A 14,130-nucleotide genomic window follows, 5' to 3' on the forward strand; every position below is an offset into this window, starting at 1 on the left:
TACATGCCCTTGACCGGAATCGAACCTGGGACCCTTCAGTCCACAGGCCGACGCTCTATCCACTGAGCCAAACCGGTTAGGGCTTTTTGTAATTTTTAAAAAATAATTCTTTATTGTTGAAAGTATGACATATATCCCCTTTTCCCCCCATATATGCATGGCCTCGTCCACAGAGTTTATTCTTGAATTATTGTTTAATTATTGTATTTTCCATATGAACAACTGTAAACCTACTTTTGCCCTACCGTATATATTAAATAAAAGGAGAAAGAAAAATTAATCTCAAAAGATGTATAATAAAATGTAATGGTGGTAGGTTTACCATTGACTTGTAATTTCTTTTTTTGCTTATCTGCATTTTCACATTTTTAAATATATGTGTAATACATGTATTACTTATCAAATTCAGACTATATATTTTCATTTCTTGGCAATGTCAGCTTTATTTTTAAATATTTTTAAAATTGATTTTTAGAGAGAGAGGAAAGAAGAGGGAGAGATGGAAACATCGAGAGAGGAACTTCATCCACCGGCTGCCTCCTGCACACCCCCTACTGGGGATCGAGCCTGCAACCTGGGCATATGCCCTGACCGGGAATCGAACCAGCGACCTCTTGGTGCATGGGTCAAGGCTCAATGGCTGAGCCACATCAGCTGAGCATGACTTTTTTTTAAAGAAAAAGAATCAGTCACTGGTGGAGCTGAAGTCTGAACCCAATCCTATCCAGAGCCAAAACCGAGCCCTCCTGTTCCGCCATCACACCCTCTCCAGAAAGCAGCTGCTGCTGGCTCAGAGGCTGCTGCTAACTCAACCTGTCAGAACCCGTGGGCGCTGCATGCCAGAGCACTCGTGGGGTAGCCCAGGGTGCCTGGGAAACCAGCGCTGGGTGTAGGAAGCATGGTCCTTGTCAGACGGGTATTTCTAGCTCCTGGGCAGGAAGGCCGGCCTTCCCTGAGGCCTGTTCTTTCACCAGGAATAGAACTGCCTCTGCCCACCCACAGGTAAAGGAGGTGCCTGCTTTGATGGGATACCTTGCACGAGGTACCAGGAACCTGGTGGTCCCACGCCAGCAGACTGAACATCGAAAGCCCACCTCTAAGTGGGTGACATCCAAGAGGCAAGGATGACGAGAAAACGACCGGAAGCTAATGTCCACACACACACAGCCTGGTGATGGCCCCAGGAGCGGCAGAGGTGCTCGCAGGAGCTCAGGGAAGCGCTGACCGGCTCCTCTGAGCATCCACGGGCCTGAGAGCTGCTCGCAAAGGGCACAGGCCCAGATGTGATGTGGACTGACCTGGGTTCAAATCCCAGCTTCTCTACTTCCTATGACCTTGGGAAGGGTATTCAACTTCCACAGGCCTCAGTTTGCTCACTTCTAAAAGGGAAATAAAGATGCCTCACTGGGTAGTTTTTTCTAAAAGAACAACGTATGTCAGTGCCCAATTCATGTAGGTCCTCAAAACGTGATCCAGTGGAATTTCCCTTAGCGAGCGATGATGTCATTGTAGAGCACCCTCACTATGTCACACTGTCTGTCCATTTCATTTGGCCTCCAAGTCATCTCAGTTGCTTCCATGGGACCTGGCTTTGCCATTTACCGAAGGTTATGCACTACCTCCCGTAAGCCCTCACCACTTCGATGCCCACTTTCCAGAGGAGGGACCCTGGGCTCCAAGCTGCGTTCACAAACTAGTAAGTGAACTCAGGCTGCCAGCTTCCCAGCCAACACCCTGTCTTCAGCGCCTCCTTTGGTTTCCCTCCCAGACCACGGTCTGACTCACCCTTTCCCGACACAAACCCCGACTGTCCTCTCTCCAAAGTCAGAACAAGTCCTCACTGTAGGAGTCATGCTCAGCGTCCCTCCTCTCTAACAAGCCAACATTCTCTCAACAAACACGGAAGATGCTCTCCTTGCGAGGCTCAGAGGAACAGGAGAGGAAGTGAATCCGGCCTCTGTCCCCAGAGCGTCTGACGGGTGCTGGCCTGGGCAGTGGCAGCCCCTGCCTCCTGTCATCCCCAGCCTTCTGGGCCTGAGGGGGCACGGAGCGGCTGGCTGACAGCATTGGGCTCTGCTAGGAATTGGCTGTGGGCAAGGCTCACCCCACACCTGCCGCCCGACAGAGCAGCTCTGAAAGGGCTCCGGGCCCATTACTGGAGCGGCCTCTCCCTGGGGCTGCCTCTTCCCGGGTAGTGAAGTGAATGTGGGTGCCCTCCCAAAATCCACACCCACCAGCTCCTCAGAATGTGACCTCATTTGGAAATAGGGTCTTTGCATATGTGATCAGTTAAGGATGTTGGGATGGATCCGACTGCAGTTAGGGTGGCACTGAATTCCATGACTGGCATCTTTCTAAGAGGAAAGGACACAGATTCAGTGAGGAGCCCTCGTGAAGACAGAGGCAGGACCCACCAGAAGCCAGAGAGGCCAGCAAGGACCCGCCCCCAGAGCCTTCAGAGGGTACACGGCCCTGCCCACACCTTGACTTCAGACTTCTGACCTCCAGGACTGAGAGAATAAATGTGTGTTGTTTTGTTTTGTTTTTTAATACATTTTTATTGATTTCAGAGAGGAAGGCAGAGGGAGAGAGAGATAGAAACATCAATGATGAGAGAAAATCATTGATTGGCTGCCTCCTGCACGCCCCCTACTGGGGATCGAACCCACAATCCGGGCATGTGCCCTTGACTGGAATCGAACTTGGACCCTTCAGTCCACAAACTGACACTCTATCCACTCAGCCAAGCTGGCCAGGGCAAACGTCTGTTGTTTTGAGCCACCGTGTATGTGGGGCTTTGGTATAGCAGCCCCAGAAAACCTACACCCTCAAACCTACTTGTTAAAGTCTCCGTTGACTGGGGCGGGAGGCAGTGTCCCGAGGGCTCAGCCTGCTGTCACGTTGCCAGAGGCACTGGGTTGGGCGAAGCCTGGGCTTCAGGTTTAATTTTGGAGCGTGCACACTCGCACACGCACATACACCCACTCACCCCACTTCCAACTTCTAAGAATAGCGTGCTGCAATAAAGGGCTCCAGCTCCGGCTCGGAACTGGCCAGCTCCCGGGGGAGGTTCCTTGTGGTTTGGGTTGGGAAGTCTGTCTCCCCTGGCACCGCGGGCTGCAGCGGGAACCCGCCTCCACACCCCCTGGCGTGAAATCGCCGATGATGACAGGCGCCTGGCGGGACTCGAGGCCCAGGGGGCTCAGGATGAACGTTAGCAGCATTTTTTTACCTTCACTGAACGCTCCCGACTCTCTTTCAACATCCAAGGGTATTTTTATTAAAGGCCTCTGGAGTGTTAATAAATAAAACCGAAAACTGCTCCCCCAGTACATCCTCCTCTGCTTTCCCTGCCAGGCAGGGAGCTGCCAGCAGCCAGCTTCCAGTTTGGAGTGGCCACCTGCCACCTGGCAGATGGCTGGGGGAGTCAGAGCCACAGGTGATCGGGGAGTGTGCTCTCATCCCCGCGGCTTTGCCACCGATTTTCTCGAAAATCACCTTCCACCTGGGTCCTCACTCACTCAAAGAGGGGCAGGCGGGCAGGATGGTTGGTTAGGTGCTGCCAGCCATGACATTCTAAGATGACAGACTTCCTTCTGTGCCACCGAGCAGCATGTCTGCTCATCCCCAGGCTCACTCACCTGCCTCCTCCACCTTCACTGGGCACCGCAGGCCCCAGGCTGCAGAGACGCTGGGCATGATAAGAAAGAAGGGCGCCGGTCAGTGAGCGCAGGCACCAGCGGGAGGAGTGGAGCAGAGAGGAGTGTGAGGATGAGCTGGGTGGCCGGGCAGGAGAGGCAGAGGGAGCAGTCAGGCAAGAATGAGGTCCCAGTAGATGCGAGTGAGGGTTGCAGGGCAGATGGGACCCAGATGGTGCAGGGAGTTTGGAGTCTTTCCCAGAGGCCACCGGGAGCTACGCTCCGATCTGGTTTTCTTTAGGAAACGTCATCTGGACACATGGAAGTCTGGGGTGTTCGGAGGCCCCCAGAACCATCGCCTCCTGTTTTCAGCTGGCTCTGTGAGTGCTGCCAGGAGGTGTTCTCCTATCACTTTGAACACCATACCCTGGGGGGCTGGCCTCCTCTCTCTGCCTGCCCTGGGGTAATAATCAGCACTATTGGGAATATGGGGTTCAGGTCTGGGCCCATGGCTCTCTACCTATGTGATCCTCCAGCTTCATAATCCTGAGCGTGGACTCGGGGGTCAAGACTCCTAGGTGGAAAGCTCTGCCGCTTACCAGCTACTTCGTCTTGGATCGGTTACTTAGCTTCTCTGAGACTCAGTATTCCCACCTCTAAAATGGGCCCATTACCAACCATGATGACAGGCATGTGAGCTCCCCTCCTTACGTCACAGACCTGGGGCAGGAACTGAGAGAACTGTGTCTGGAGCCCAGGCAGGCGGTGGGGAGGGGCAGCTGGGCCAGTGGGCAGACGGTGGGTGGTGGGTGGTAGGATGTGAAGGTTAGTGCTGTCAGTGTGTTGACACAACCACCAAAATGTCCTGCAGCAAGAAGCCCAGAAAGAAGCAGGAACGCTCATGCCTGCACGCCGGTGTGGGCTTGGGCCGCAGCCTGACGTCACTGGAGTTGGCCAGGCTGCCTGAGCGCTGGCATCGGAGCGCTGAGCACGGCAGCCTTATCAACCATGTGGAAGGTACTCCCAAGGCTCGGGGTGTTTCTTAGCAACTGCCTATTTGGGGGGATCACTGAGTACCACAGGGAGGCTGGCTTGGAAGCCTGTGCAAGGCAGGCAGCATCCTCCACCAACGTGCCGGGCCCCCTGCAGCCCCGCCCCCTCGGGCCTGCTGCTCTCCCCCAGGCCATGTGATGAGACCGGAAGACCTCCACGCGGCCGCCAGCTCCCCGACAGGTCTCCAGGCAGCTCCCGGGGCCAAAGGCTGGCGGAGAGGCCCTGGTTCTCTCCTCGGCCCCCAGGCGGAGACCAGGTGCCATCTGTTGTGCTTCAGACCATCTGAGCTGCTGACAGGAAACGGGGGGCAGCGGGGAGAAGACACCCAGCAAAGCACAGCCGGCCCCCCACATGTACACCCAGGGCTGGGCACACACCAGGCATCCTGAATGGAGTCCAGAAGAGATGGGTCTCCTTTGCAAACAACACAGGTGTTCTAGAACGTTCCAGGATACAAACGCTTGCTGGATTTGGGTTCTTTCTCCACTCTGGCAGCCAATACATCATTCTGTCTTTGCAAAATTTATTTTGGGGAATTAAAAAATTCTGCCCGGGTCCTGCTTCCTGGCACAGGCGGTCGCTATCAGGTATGTGATATTCATGCGAACATCCTCCTGTCGCGACTGCACACCCAATTTTAAATGAACTATCCAATTCGGCTAAGAAGGGGATGTGTTCCACTTCCAGGAATATGCTGCCAGTGGCTCTGTCTTGATTGCTCTCCCCCTAAACCCCTTCCAATTAAAACCAAGACTGTTCGGTACAGTGTGAGAAGGAGCGGGGATGTTGCTGTGGAGACGGGAGGATTTCTCATCATATCAACATTTCGATCTCCTGATGGGAGGGGAGCTGGCAACACTTGCCGCCTCCCGCTGGGATGCGTGTTCGCTGCCAACAAGAAGGACAAAAGCTCTGTTGGACGTTGGACCGAAAAAGGATGAGGGATGGTGTAAGCTTCCAGGTCTCCTTCTGCAGCAACCCGAGAGTCCTGGCTTCAGCTTCTATGAGCACAAGACAGTAGCTGGGCATATGCAAGAGGCAGGCAGACTCCCCCGTTTTCCTTCTCTGCCCCGCACCCCCCCCTCCCAGGCAGTGCTAGAGAGGGGCTTGCAGGCCCTGATACTGGGTGGTGCCAACTCAGCCAGCAGACAGAGATCCATTTGTGGGAACTGGCCAGAAAGATCAGGGACACGATCGATGCCGAGAAGAGTTAAGAGGAGGCAAAGGTTTTTATTTCTAAAATGCAGATCTGGTCATGGCATTCCCTTGCTTATAGCCCTTCATTAGCTCTCCGTTGCCCTCGCCATAAAGTTCCAACTCTTTGGCATGAGGCACCCCATGCTCCATTTCCCACCCACTCTTCCACTCCCCTCTCTCTCTCGTTCCCTAAATATATCCTCCGTGCCTGACAAGTCAAAAGCCTCCCTGCCTTAGCACATGCTGTTCCCTGGCCTGGTAGGTCCTTCCCCAACTTTTGTCAGCCTGGTACAGTCACCCTCATTCCTCCAGATCTGGTTCCTGAGCTCCTGGTGGCCTTCTCTCCACCTCCCCGTCTCTCCTGGAAGATGCTGGAATCAGGACCCTGCTAGCATCTGCTACCTCACATTCTATTATATAGTTGGTTGGCATGTCTGCCTCCCGGCCAGGAGCTGAGCCGCTCAAGGGGAGTGGGTATGTTTTAGAAGGAATGGCTGAACGGTGGAGGAGAAGGCAGAGGTGAAGGAAAGGGGCCATGCCAGCTGGAGACGGGTGTGTAACTAAAACCACCCAGAGCTCATCTGGAAGCCAATGAATGCCTTGCACCCAGCAGTTCCCCGTGCCCCTCCGACCTGGGCCACGAGGCGTGTGGGCAGCCAACGGGGCCAGTTCCAGGTGTGCTGTGGGCACCGACCCCTCTCCTCTCCACCCGAACACCCCCGGATGAGAGACTGGAACACCCAGTTCGTCGATGTGGTTAAGGAGCGAAAAAGGGTTGTTAACATGTTCATAAATAAAACCTCTGAAAGAGCTCAATATCAGGTTATAGAAGTACCTTCTGGAAGAGTCAGTTTAAACTTCAGGAAAAAAAATAACCCCTACCCCCAAATTCAACCGGTCAGAACCACAACGAACAAACCCACCTCCGAGGGCGCGAGGCCGAGACGGCTGCCTGGGAAGGAGGAACGGGAATGCTCAGGCACAAACTACATGTCCCGTTGGGTCTCTACCAGCTCGGGCGTCTGTCCCTCGTGGACTCAGACACAGGCGTCCTCCCATTAACCTGCATGTTTCCAAGCTAAACAGGGGCCTTCAGTCCACGCCCGGGCATAAAGCAAGGGGCATCCAGGGCTGGGCAGCACTCCTCTGCTGCAATTTATTTGGGTTTGCCCAGCAGCCTCTTCAAAAACGAAGTGGGGGAAGCAGTCCTTGGCGGTGCTCGGCTGCAAACCCCAGGCCCTCCAGCCTTCCCTGTGCCCGGGAAATGAGCAAGCCACAGGCACACAGGCTGGGTGGGGAACCTCAGAGGCCAGCGCCAGGTCTCCACCATCGATAACCCGGGGGGAGCTGCAGCCACCAGGCTCAGCTCTGCTTCCCATCTAAGTCCTTTACCGCTGAGATCCCAGAGTCTGAATCCCTCCCAGGCAGGTCTTGGTGTCTTCACCTGTTTCCTCCCTGGGGGCCCAGCACGGTGCCTGGCACATGGTAGGCACACTGGGACGCGTCTGTCACAGAATCTAGTTCCGTCCCTGCTGCTGAATCTAGCTGCTGCCTCTGTCATGGGGAAAAGTTTTCCCCAAGGATTTGCTGGATCAAGCCATCATCTCCAAGGCTCCCCCTCTGTGTGTACTCCTGAAAAGCTAAACGAAAACCTGGCAGTATGTGAACTAGCGGTATGTGTTATGGGTAGAAGGATGTCCCCCCAAAAAGAAATGGGGAAGTCCTAACTCCCATACCTGTGACTATGACTTTTTTTGGAAGGAGGGTCTTTGCTGATGCAACCAATTTAAGATGAGGTCATGAGGATAGGCCCTAGTCCAGTGATGGCGAACCTTTTGAGCTCGGCGTGTCAGCATTTTGAAAAACCCTAACTTAACTCTGGTGCCGTGTCACATATAGAAATTTTTTGATATTTGCAACCATAGTAAAACAAAGATTTATATTTTTGATATTTATTTTATATATTTAAATGCCATTTAACAAAGAAAAATCAACCAAAAAAATGAGTTTGCGTGTCACCTCTGACACGCGTGTCATAGGTTCGCCATCACTGCCCTAGTCCAACAGACCTGGTGTCCTTATAGGAGGGAACTTTGAAGAGAGAGACACACAGGAAGAATGCCATGTGAGGACAGAGGCGGAGACTAGAGTGATGCAGCTACTGGCCAACCTAGACCACCAGGAGCCAGGGAGAGGCAGGGAGGGGGTTCTACCCAGAGTCTCAGAGCATGGCCCTGCCGAGACTGGATTTCAGGCTTCTGGCCTCCAGGACTGAGACAAGAAATATCTGTTGTTGCAAGCCACACACTTTGTGGTCACTTGTTACAGCAGCCCTCGGAAATTAATACTGTAAAATGCGTGTGTTTAACTGTAACGCTTACTTAACGTCAACATTTATCTGAGTGATTTGTGTTTGGGTAGTGTCCACCGCATTATGTGGTCCACTGGCTCATTCATTTAACATGAACTGAGCAACTAATGCATGCGAGAGGCTGCGCAGGGTCCCAGAGCCGCAAAAGTGGGTGAGCCAGGAGACCACGTGAGGACAGCTTTGCGAGGGAGCCGGCTATGTACACAGCCATGTGAAGGCCATGCAGCACGTTAATAAGCACAGATAACAGAAACGAGGAGCATTTATTGTGTGCCACCAAGTGCCTGGCAGTGCTGAGCGCCTCTCGTCACATTTAATCCTACACAAACCGACGAGGGAAGGTGCTGTTAGGATGCCCGCTTTCCGATGGGTGAACTTCGGCTCAGAGACCTGGGGACAGCGGGACTCCAGCCTGGACCATGCCGGCCACTCAGAAGAGATGGAGACTCGCTCCTACTGGGGTGTGCAGAACAGTGTGCGCTTTGGTTCAGAGGGGCAAGGAAGAGTCACTAAAATAGGAAAACATCTTCGTAGTTGAATTTTCAGAACAGCCAACATAGACAAAAATAGGCCACTGGGCCCGGCCAGTGTGACTCAGCAATTAAGCATCGACCCAGGAACCAAGAGGTCGCCAGTTCAATTCCAGGTCAGGGCACATGCCTGGGTTGAGGGCTCGATCCCCAGTGGGGGACGCCCAGGAGCAGCCGATCAATGATGTTCCTCTCTCATTGATGTTTCTCTCTCTCTCTCCCTTCCTCGCTCTCTAAAAATCAATAAAAAAAATTTTAAAAAAATAGGCTATTGGGTAAAGAACCTGTGGCCATGCCTCTTCAGTCATTAACAAGCACAACCCAGCGCACCTGATGGCTCACAGGGACGCGAGCTGTCCTCTCTGTGTGGCCCGTGCCGGAAGGCAGGACAAAAGTCCCCATTTCCTCCCTTGCACCTGCCTGAGCTTTTCCGATGAGCGATAAGGAACAGAGCATCTGTCATTACTCTGGTTCATCTTTGTGGCACCTGATGTGTCTGGGGCACTGTTCTCAGCTAATGTGTGAACTCGGCTAATCCCCAGCACAAGCCCACGGTGTAGACTCTATTACACCCATTTCACCAAAAAGGAAGCTGAGACCCAGCGAGATTAGGCGAAGCACCTAGTCAGAGCTGGATTCAAACCCAGACACTCCAGCCCAGAGTTCACCCTGTAACAGCCTTGCTGGAGGAGGGTGGGGCGATTTTTGGAGGAACGATGATTCAAGTGCCTCAGCCCAGCCTGACACTATCAGCCCATCCGTTACCCTCCTCCGATGCCTTCGGCCAAGTTCTGCCCGTATTTTCCACTCCTTTTCTCTACCCATCTCTAGTATTCCGGAATGAGCTAAAAATATAACGTATACCATATAAAAATAATGGCACGCTCATGCTCGTCTACTGTGGCAGGAAAACTTCCCTATTAGGACAAACCCAGGGATGTGCAATTTCAGCCAAGAATTTCAGTGAAGAGATGGTGGCTCGCAAATGACAGAAAAAAAACAACAGGAAGGAAGAACACAGCTGTCAAGGTAGGAAGTTACCCAATTTACAACCAGTGCAGAGCAAGTTTGGAGTAAGTGTCAGGGGAGGGGGGAGGAGGACGGGGTGGGGGAGGGGGAGGGGGAGGGGGAGGAGAACAGTAAATGGCAAACAAGGTCATGCCCAGTGTTGGGAAACTGAAACGTGTGTGGTGCAGAGTGGGGCACACCAGGTGGCCAGGGGCCTCACATTCACAAAGACCCTCCTCAAGTCCGTCTCTTAGGGGAGAGCCTGGATCATTTAAGATCGCCATTTTTGTGGGTCAAAAATGGCCAGATGTTGGCAATTTCATATGGTTCCATTTACACACAGAGTAACTTTGGCAAAACTGAAAGAGGTATTCACCTAAAGCGTAAAATGCAGGGTACTTTTTGTAACCTTCTTTTGCCATTTCTCCTCCTCCTCCTCCTCCTCCTCCTCCTCTTCCTCCTCCTCCTCCTCTTCTCTCCTCCTCCCCCACTCAGCCTGTCCTCTCTCCTCCTTCATCCTCCTCCCCCTCCTCCCTCTTCATCTCTCTTTAAACTACGTCAGGAGTCTAACCATCACTCTTATTCATCACTTGAGAACATTTTCATCACTTGAGAACATTTCAGGAGGAAGATGAAAACAGCCGTGTGTACATATGTGTACACTGTGTGGACACATTCTCACGTGCACACAGGTCCAAGGATGGACGCAGGGCACCTTCTCCAGGGCCAAGCCTGTGACACACAGGACGAGAGCTGCCCCTGCGCTCACTGTCAGCACCAGCTGCTGCTCAGAGGTCACTGGGCCAGACCTCCAGCTCAGCCCCAGCAGGAGAGGAAAGGGGCAATTTCAGGGAGCAGGCCTCTCTGGCCACTGGGATCCCCAGCCTGGGTGCAGCCTGACACCCCGTGTGCAATGGATTTTTCAGTGCTGAAGTGCTTGATAATCAACAAAGACTGTTTAAGGTTGCAATACACTTTGCACTGCCTGACGGCCCACCTGGAACTCAGGTGATTCAGAGTAAAAAAGGAAGGAGAGGCCTAGAAGGCGGGGTGTGGGCCTTTGGACTGGAACATGGGCATCCCGGCTCCCCGGCTTCCTGGCTGCAGGACGGTGGGCAGGTTTCTCACCAAAGCCCCGCATCCTCACCTGAGAAAGGAGACGATGCCAGAGGGGCTGTCTTGGAGGGGTTGTAGTTTTAGGGTAGGGAGCCCTCAGCCCAGTGCCGGTGACTGCGGCCTCTGAAATGGCTTTCCTTAGAGATTAAAACATCTACTCCAGGGAGACCAGGTGTGGTCTCAGCAGCAATAGCTTTGCCCGTCTCTTCGTGTCATTTCCAGCCCACGACCTCCCTTCCTGCTGACGACCCGGGGTCCTTAGCCCCAGTGTTCAGAGGTGAAACGGAGGCCCAGACCCGGAGGCAGGGCTCCTTTCCTTTGACACCTTATCTTAAAACAATGATTTCTTTTTAAAGCCTCAGGCTTTCGGGCACCCTGCCAGCCGGCGAGACGACTGTTTTCCTTCAGAGGGTCCCAATTCCCATCGTGCAACTTAGGACCTGGGTAAAAACGCCAAACAATAGACCGGCTGCCAGGCTTGCAGGCAGCGAGCGCCATTGGCAAGACGTGCTTTCACATCTTAGTGGGACCCTGCATTGAGCCGGGACTCATTAGCTGCCACACTAAAGGAAAGCACCTCGAACATTTCAATGCCATAATCATGTGCCATTGCGATCGCATGAAGGAACCTTTATAATTAACGATGCCTCCACTTCCTGAAACGTGTAATCCTTCTGTCCTGAATTCCAAAGAGGCTGGCAGGAGGAATCGTTAAATATAGATCGGGAACTAATACTTAAATCAGTTTTTAATCCACCTTTCGATACGAGCAGTAAAACCAGAACAGAAGCTCTCCCTCATTAAGACCAAGTCTTTCTGTCGATGAGGCTACATGGTCAGCAACAACAGAGCCACACAGAAATGGTCAACAATTCCAGGCCCGAAGCGATTGCCCCTAAAGAGCAATGTTGTTGTTTTTTGCCCTAGTAGACACATTAACTGCTTTTTCCAGAAATGATCAAAATGCACAACTGTCCTGGCTCTGGCAACGATGCTGTGACTTAAAAAGGAACATGATTTTTCCTTGGATTAGGGAAGTTTCGAACTCCATGTACCGAGCACTGTTTTAAGCAAGCATGTCAAACTCGCGGGCAGTGGGCCACAGGACTCCTGTAAATAAACGAGGTTTGCGGCCCACTGGCCGCGAGTTTGACATGCTTGGTTTTAAGTAACACTGACCATATGACACTCGCTGCATCTTTACAGGGATCCTGAGCCAGGACTGGTAGGATCCTGGTTTATCAATGAGGACCCAGAGGCACTGAACGAAACGCCCAAGCTACCATCCCCCCAGGAAAGACCTAAGCTACCATCCCCGAGGAAAGGCCCAGGTGCGGGAACTACAAACCAGATGAGATCAACAGACTTTCTAGATTTTAACATTCATCCTGTCACCCCAGCAGCCGTGAGGGAAGCCCCACAACCTACCCACATCTAATTTCTGTTGCTCACAGAGGCCTGCAGCTACGACAGGTGAAAATGCAGAAGGCCTAGAATTGGACCTGCAGTCATACCCAAAGGGCTTCCGGGGGGGAAAAAATTTCCATAGCTGTTTTTCTAAAAAAAAACACCCAAAACAACCAAAACTGCATACATTGCCTCTATTTGATTTTCTAACTTGCTTCACAGTACACGGTTATGTGCTTTCAACCATGGACTATGGAGGCCCCCCAGCCCCCCACCCCCCCACCCCCCCCCCTCCAGCTCCCCACCACAGCCTCCAGTCCGGCAAGGGCCTACCTTGTCATAATAGTAGCGCAGGGCTCTGCTCAGCTTGTCGTAGTTCATGTTCGTCTTGTTTTTGCGGAGTCCCCACAGCTTGGCCACTTCTTCTGCTTTGAGGAGCTTGAACTCACCATCGTTGGAGGTCCAGCAGATCAGATGCTCATGTTTCTGGTCCAGCAGCAACTGCAACAGGAACTGCCACAGCGTGATTGCACTCTCCATACCTGGGGAGGGAGGGGCGGGTCAGGGCCGTGCACACGGCAAGTCTGGGGGGCGGGGGGGGGGGGTGGTGAACCCTCCGTGCCCCCTCTCCCCTCCCCGGGAACCCAATACCCTCGCGTTCATGTCCATCCCACCAGGCCACTCGGAATCGGGTGCCTCGGGCTGCATTTTGGAAACAGCTATGATTCAGAAATACAGGGCAGCCCTGTGGTCCTCGTATTCACAACACACATCCCCACAGGTGACAGGGTTGCGTTAGAAATAAAGTGAAAAATGATGAACGAACTGCCCACCTGTAGCATTAGACCCCATTCAAACGATTCTCCACTTAACACTAGTGTCTGTGTCCACCCATCCTATCAACTCCTTTGCTGGTCGGTCTCTAGTCCGCTCATTGATATGAATGCCGGACCCCTTGATACGTGCATCTGCGTGGGGGCCTGGGATCATGAGGTTGGGGGATATCAGTCGGGGTGACTATAGGCTGAGCTTCGAGAGGAAGGGTCTTTGTGGGCTCACTCTGTACTCCCAGCACTCTGCCAACCCAGCACAGTGCCCGGATGCAGCATGCGCCAGCCGGCAGATGTCTGCCACTGGAAGAGGCTTCCGCACTTTCCCAGGCATTCGTCAGCTTGCAGATCAAACCCCACCGTCACTCGTGCGGAGGCGGGAACAGCATTTTTTTTCTCCGCCATGAGAGGAAAACCTAGAAAATGTTATCTTTTCCCTTGGACTCGGGTGTGGACTTTGTGAGTGCTGTTCCTTCTGCCTAAAATGCTGTTCCCTGGCTTGGGAGGCTGGTGAATGCCTACTCACTCACCGGGACCCCGTTCAAATAGGTTCAAAGAAGAACCTAGGGCAGTGATGGTGAACCTATGACACGCGTGTCAGAGGTGACAAGTGAACTCATTTTTTTGGTTGATTTTTCTTTGTTAAATGGCATTTAAATATGTGAAATAAATATCAAAAATATAAATCTTTGTTTTACTATGGTTGCAAATATCAAAAAATTTCTGTATGTGACAGGGCACCAGAGTTAAGTTAGGGTTTTTCAAAATGCTGACACGCCGAGCTCAAAAGGTTCGCCATCACTGAAACAGTGCCTTCTCGAGGACATTTCGCCCCACTCCCTCGGTGCTTCCCCAACTTCAGGCGTTTGAGGACTTTCGTGGCAACGGGTACTGATTCTAAACCCGATAATAACAGCAACAATAACCATGACAATAATCCACTCTCTTATCAACACTCATCAAACTAGGAAAGAAGAGGT

At 52.7% G+C, this 14,130-nt stretch overlaps 1 protein-coding gene across 2 annotated transcripts in view; it reads right to left on the bottom strand.

Moving 5' to 3' along the window:
- ELK3 (ELK3, ETS transcription factor) overlaps positions 1–12,868 on the bottom strand; it is a 36,015-nt gene extending 23,147 nt beyond the window's left edge. For both annotated transcript variants that reach the window (XM_023749918.1, XM_023749917.1), the window contains exon 1: positions 12,654–12,868. In XM_023749918.1, the coding sequence (XP_023605686.1) occupies positions 12,654–12,860 (207 nt within the window). In that variant the 5' untranslated portion in view covers positions 12,861–12,868. The remainder of the gene's footprint in view (positions 1–12,653) is intronic.
- Between the last annotated feature and the right edge of the window lie 1,262 nt (positions 12,869–14,130).

Source organism: Myotis lucifugus, unplaced genomic scaffold, assembly GCF_000147115.1.
Source record: "Myotis lucifugus unplaced genomic scaffold, Myoluc2.0 scaffold_10, whole genome shotgun sequence".
Lineage (NCBI taxonomy): Eukaryota > Metazoa > Chordata > Mammalia > Chiroptera > Vespertilionidae > Myotis > Myotis lucifugus.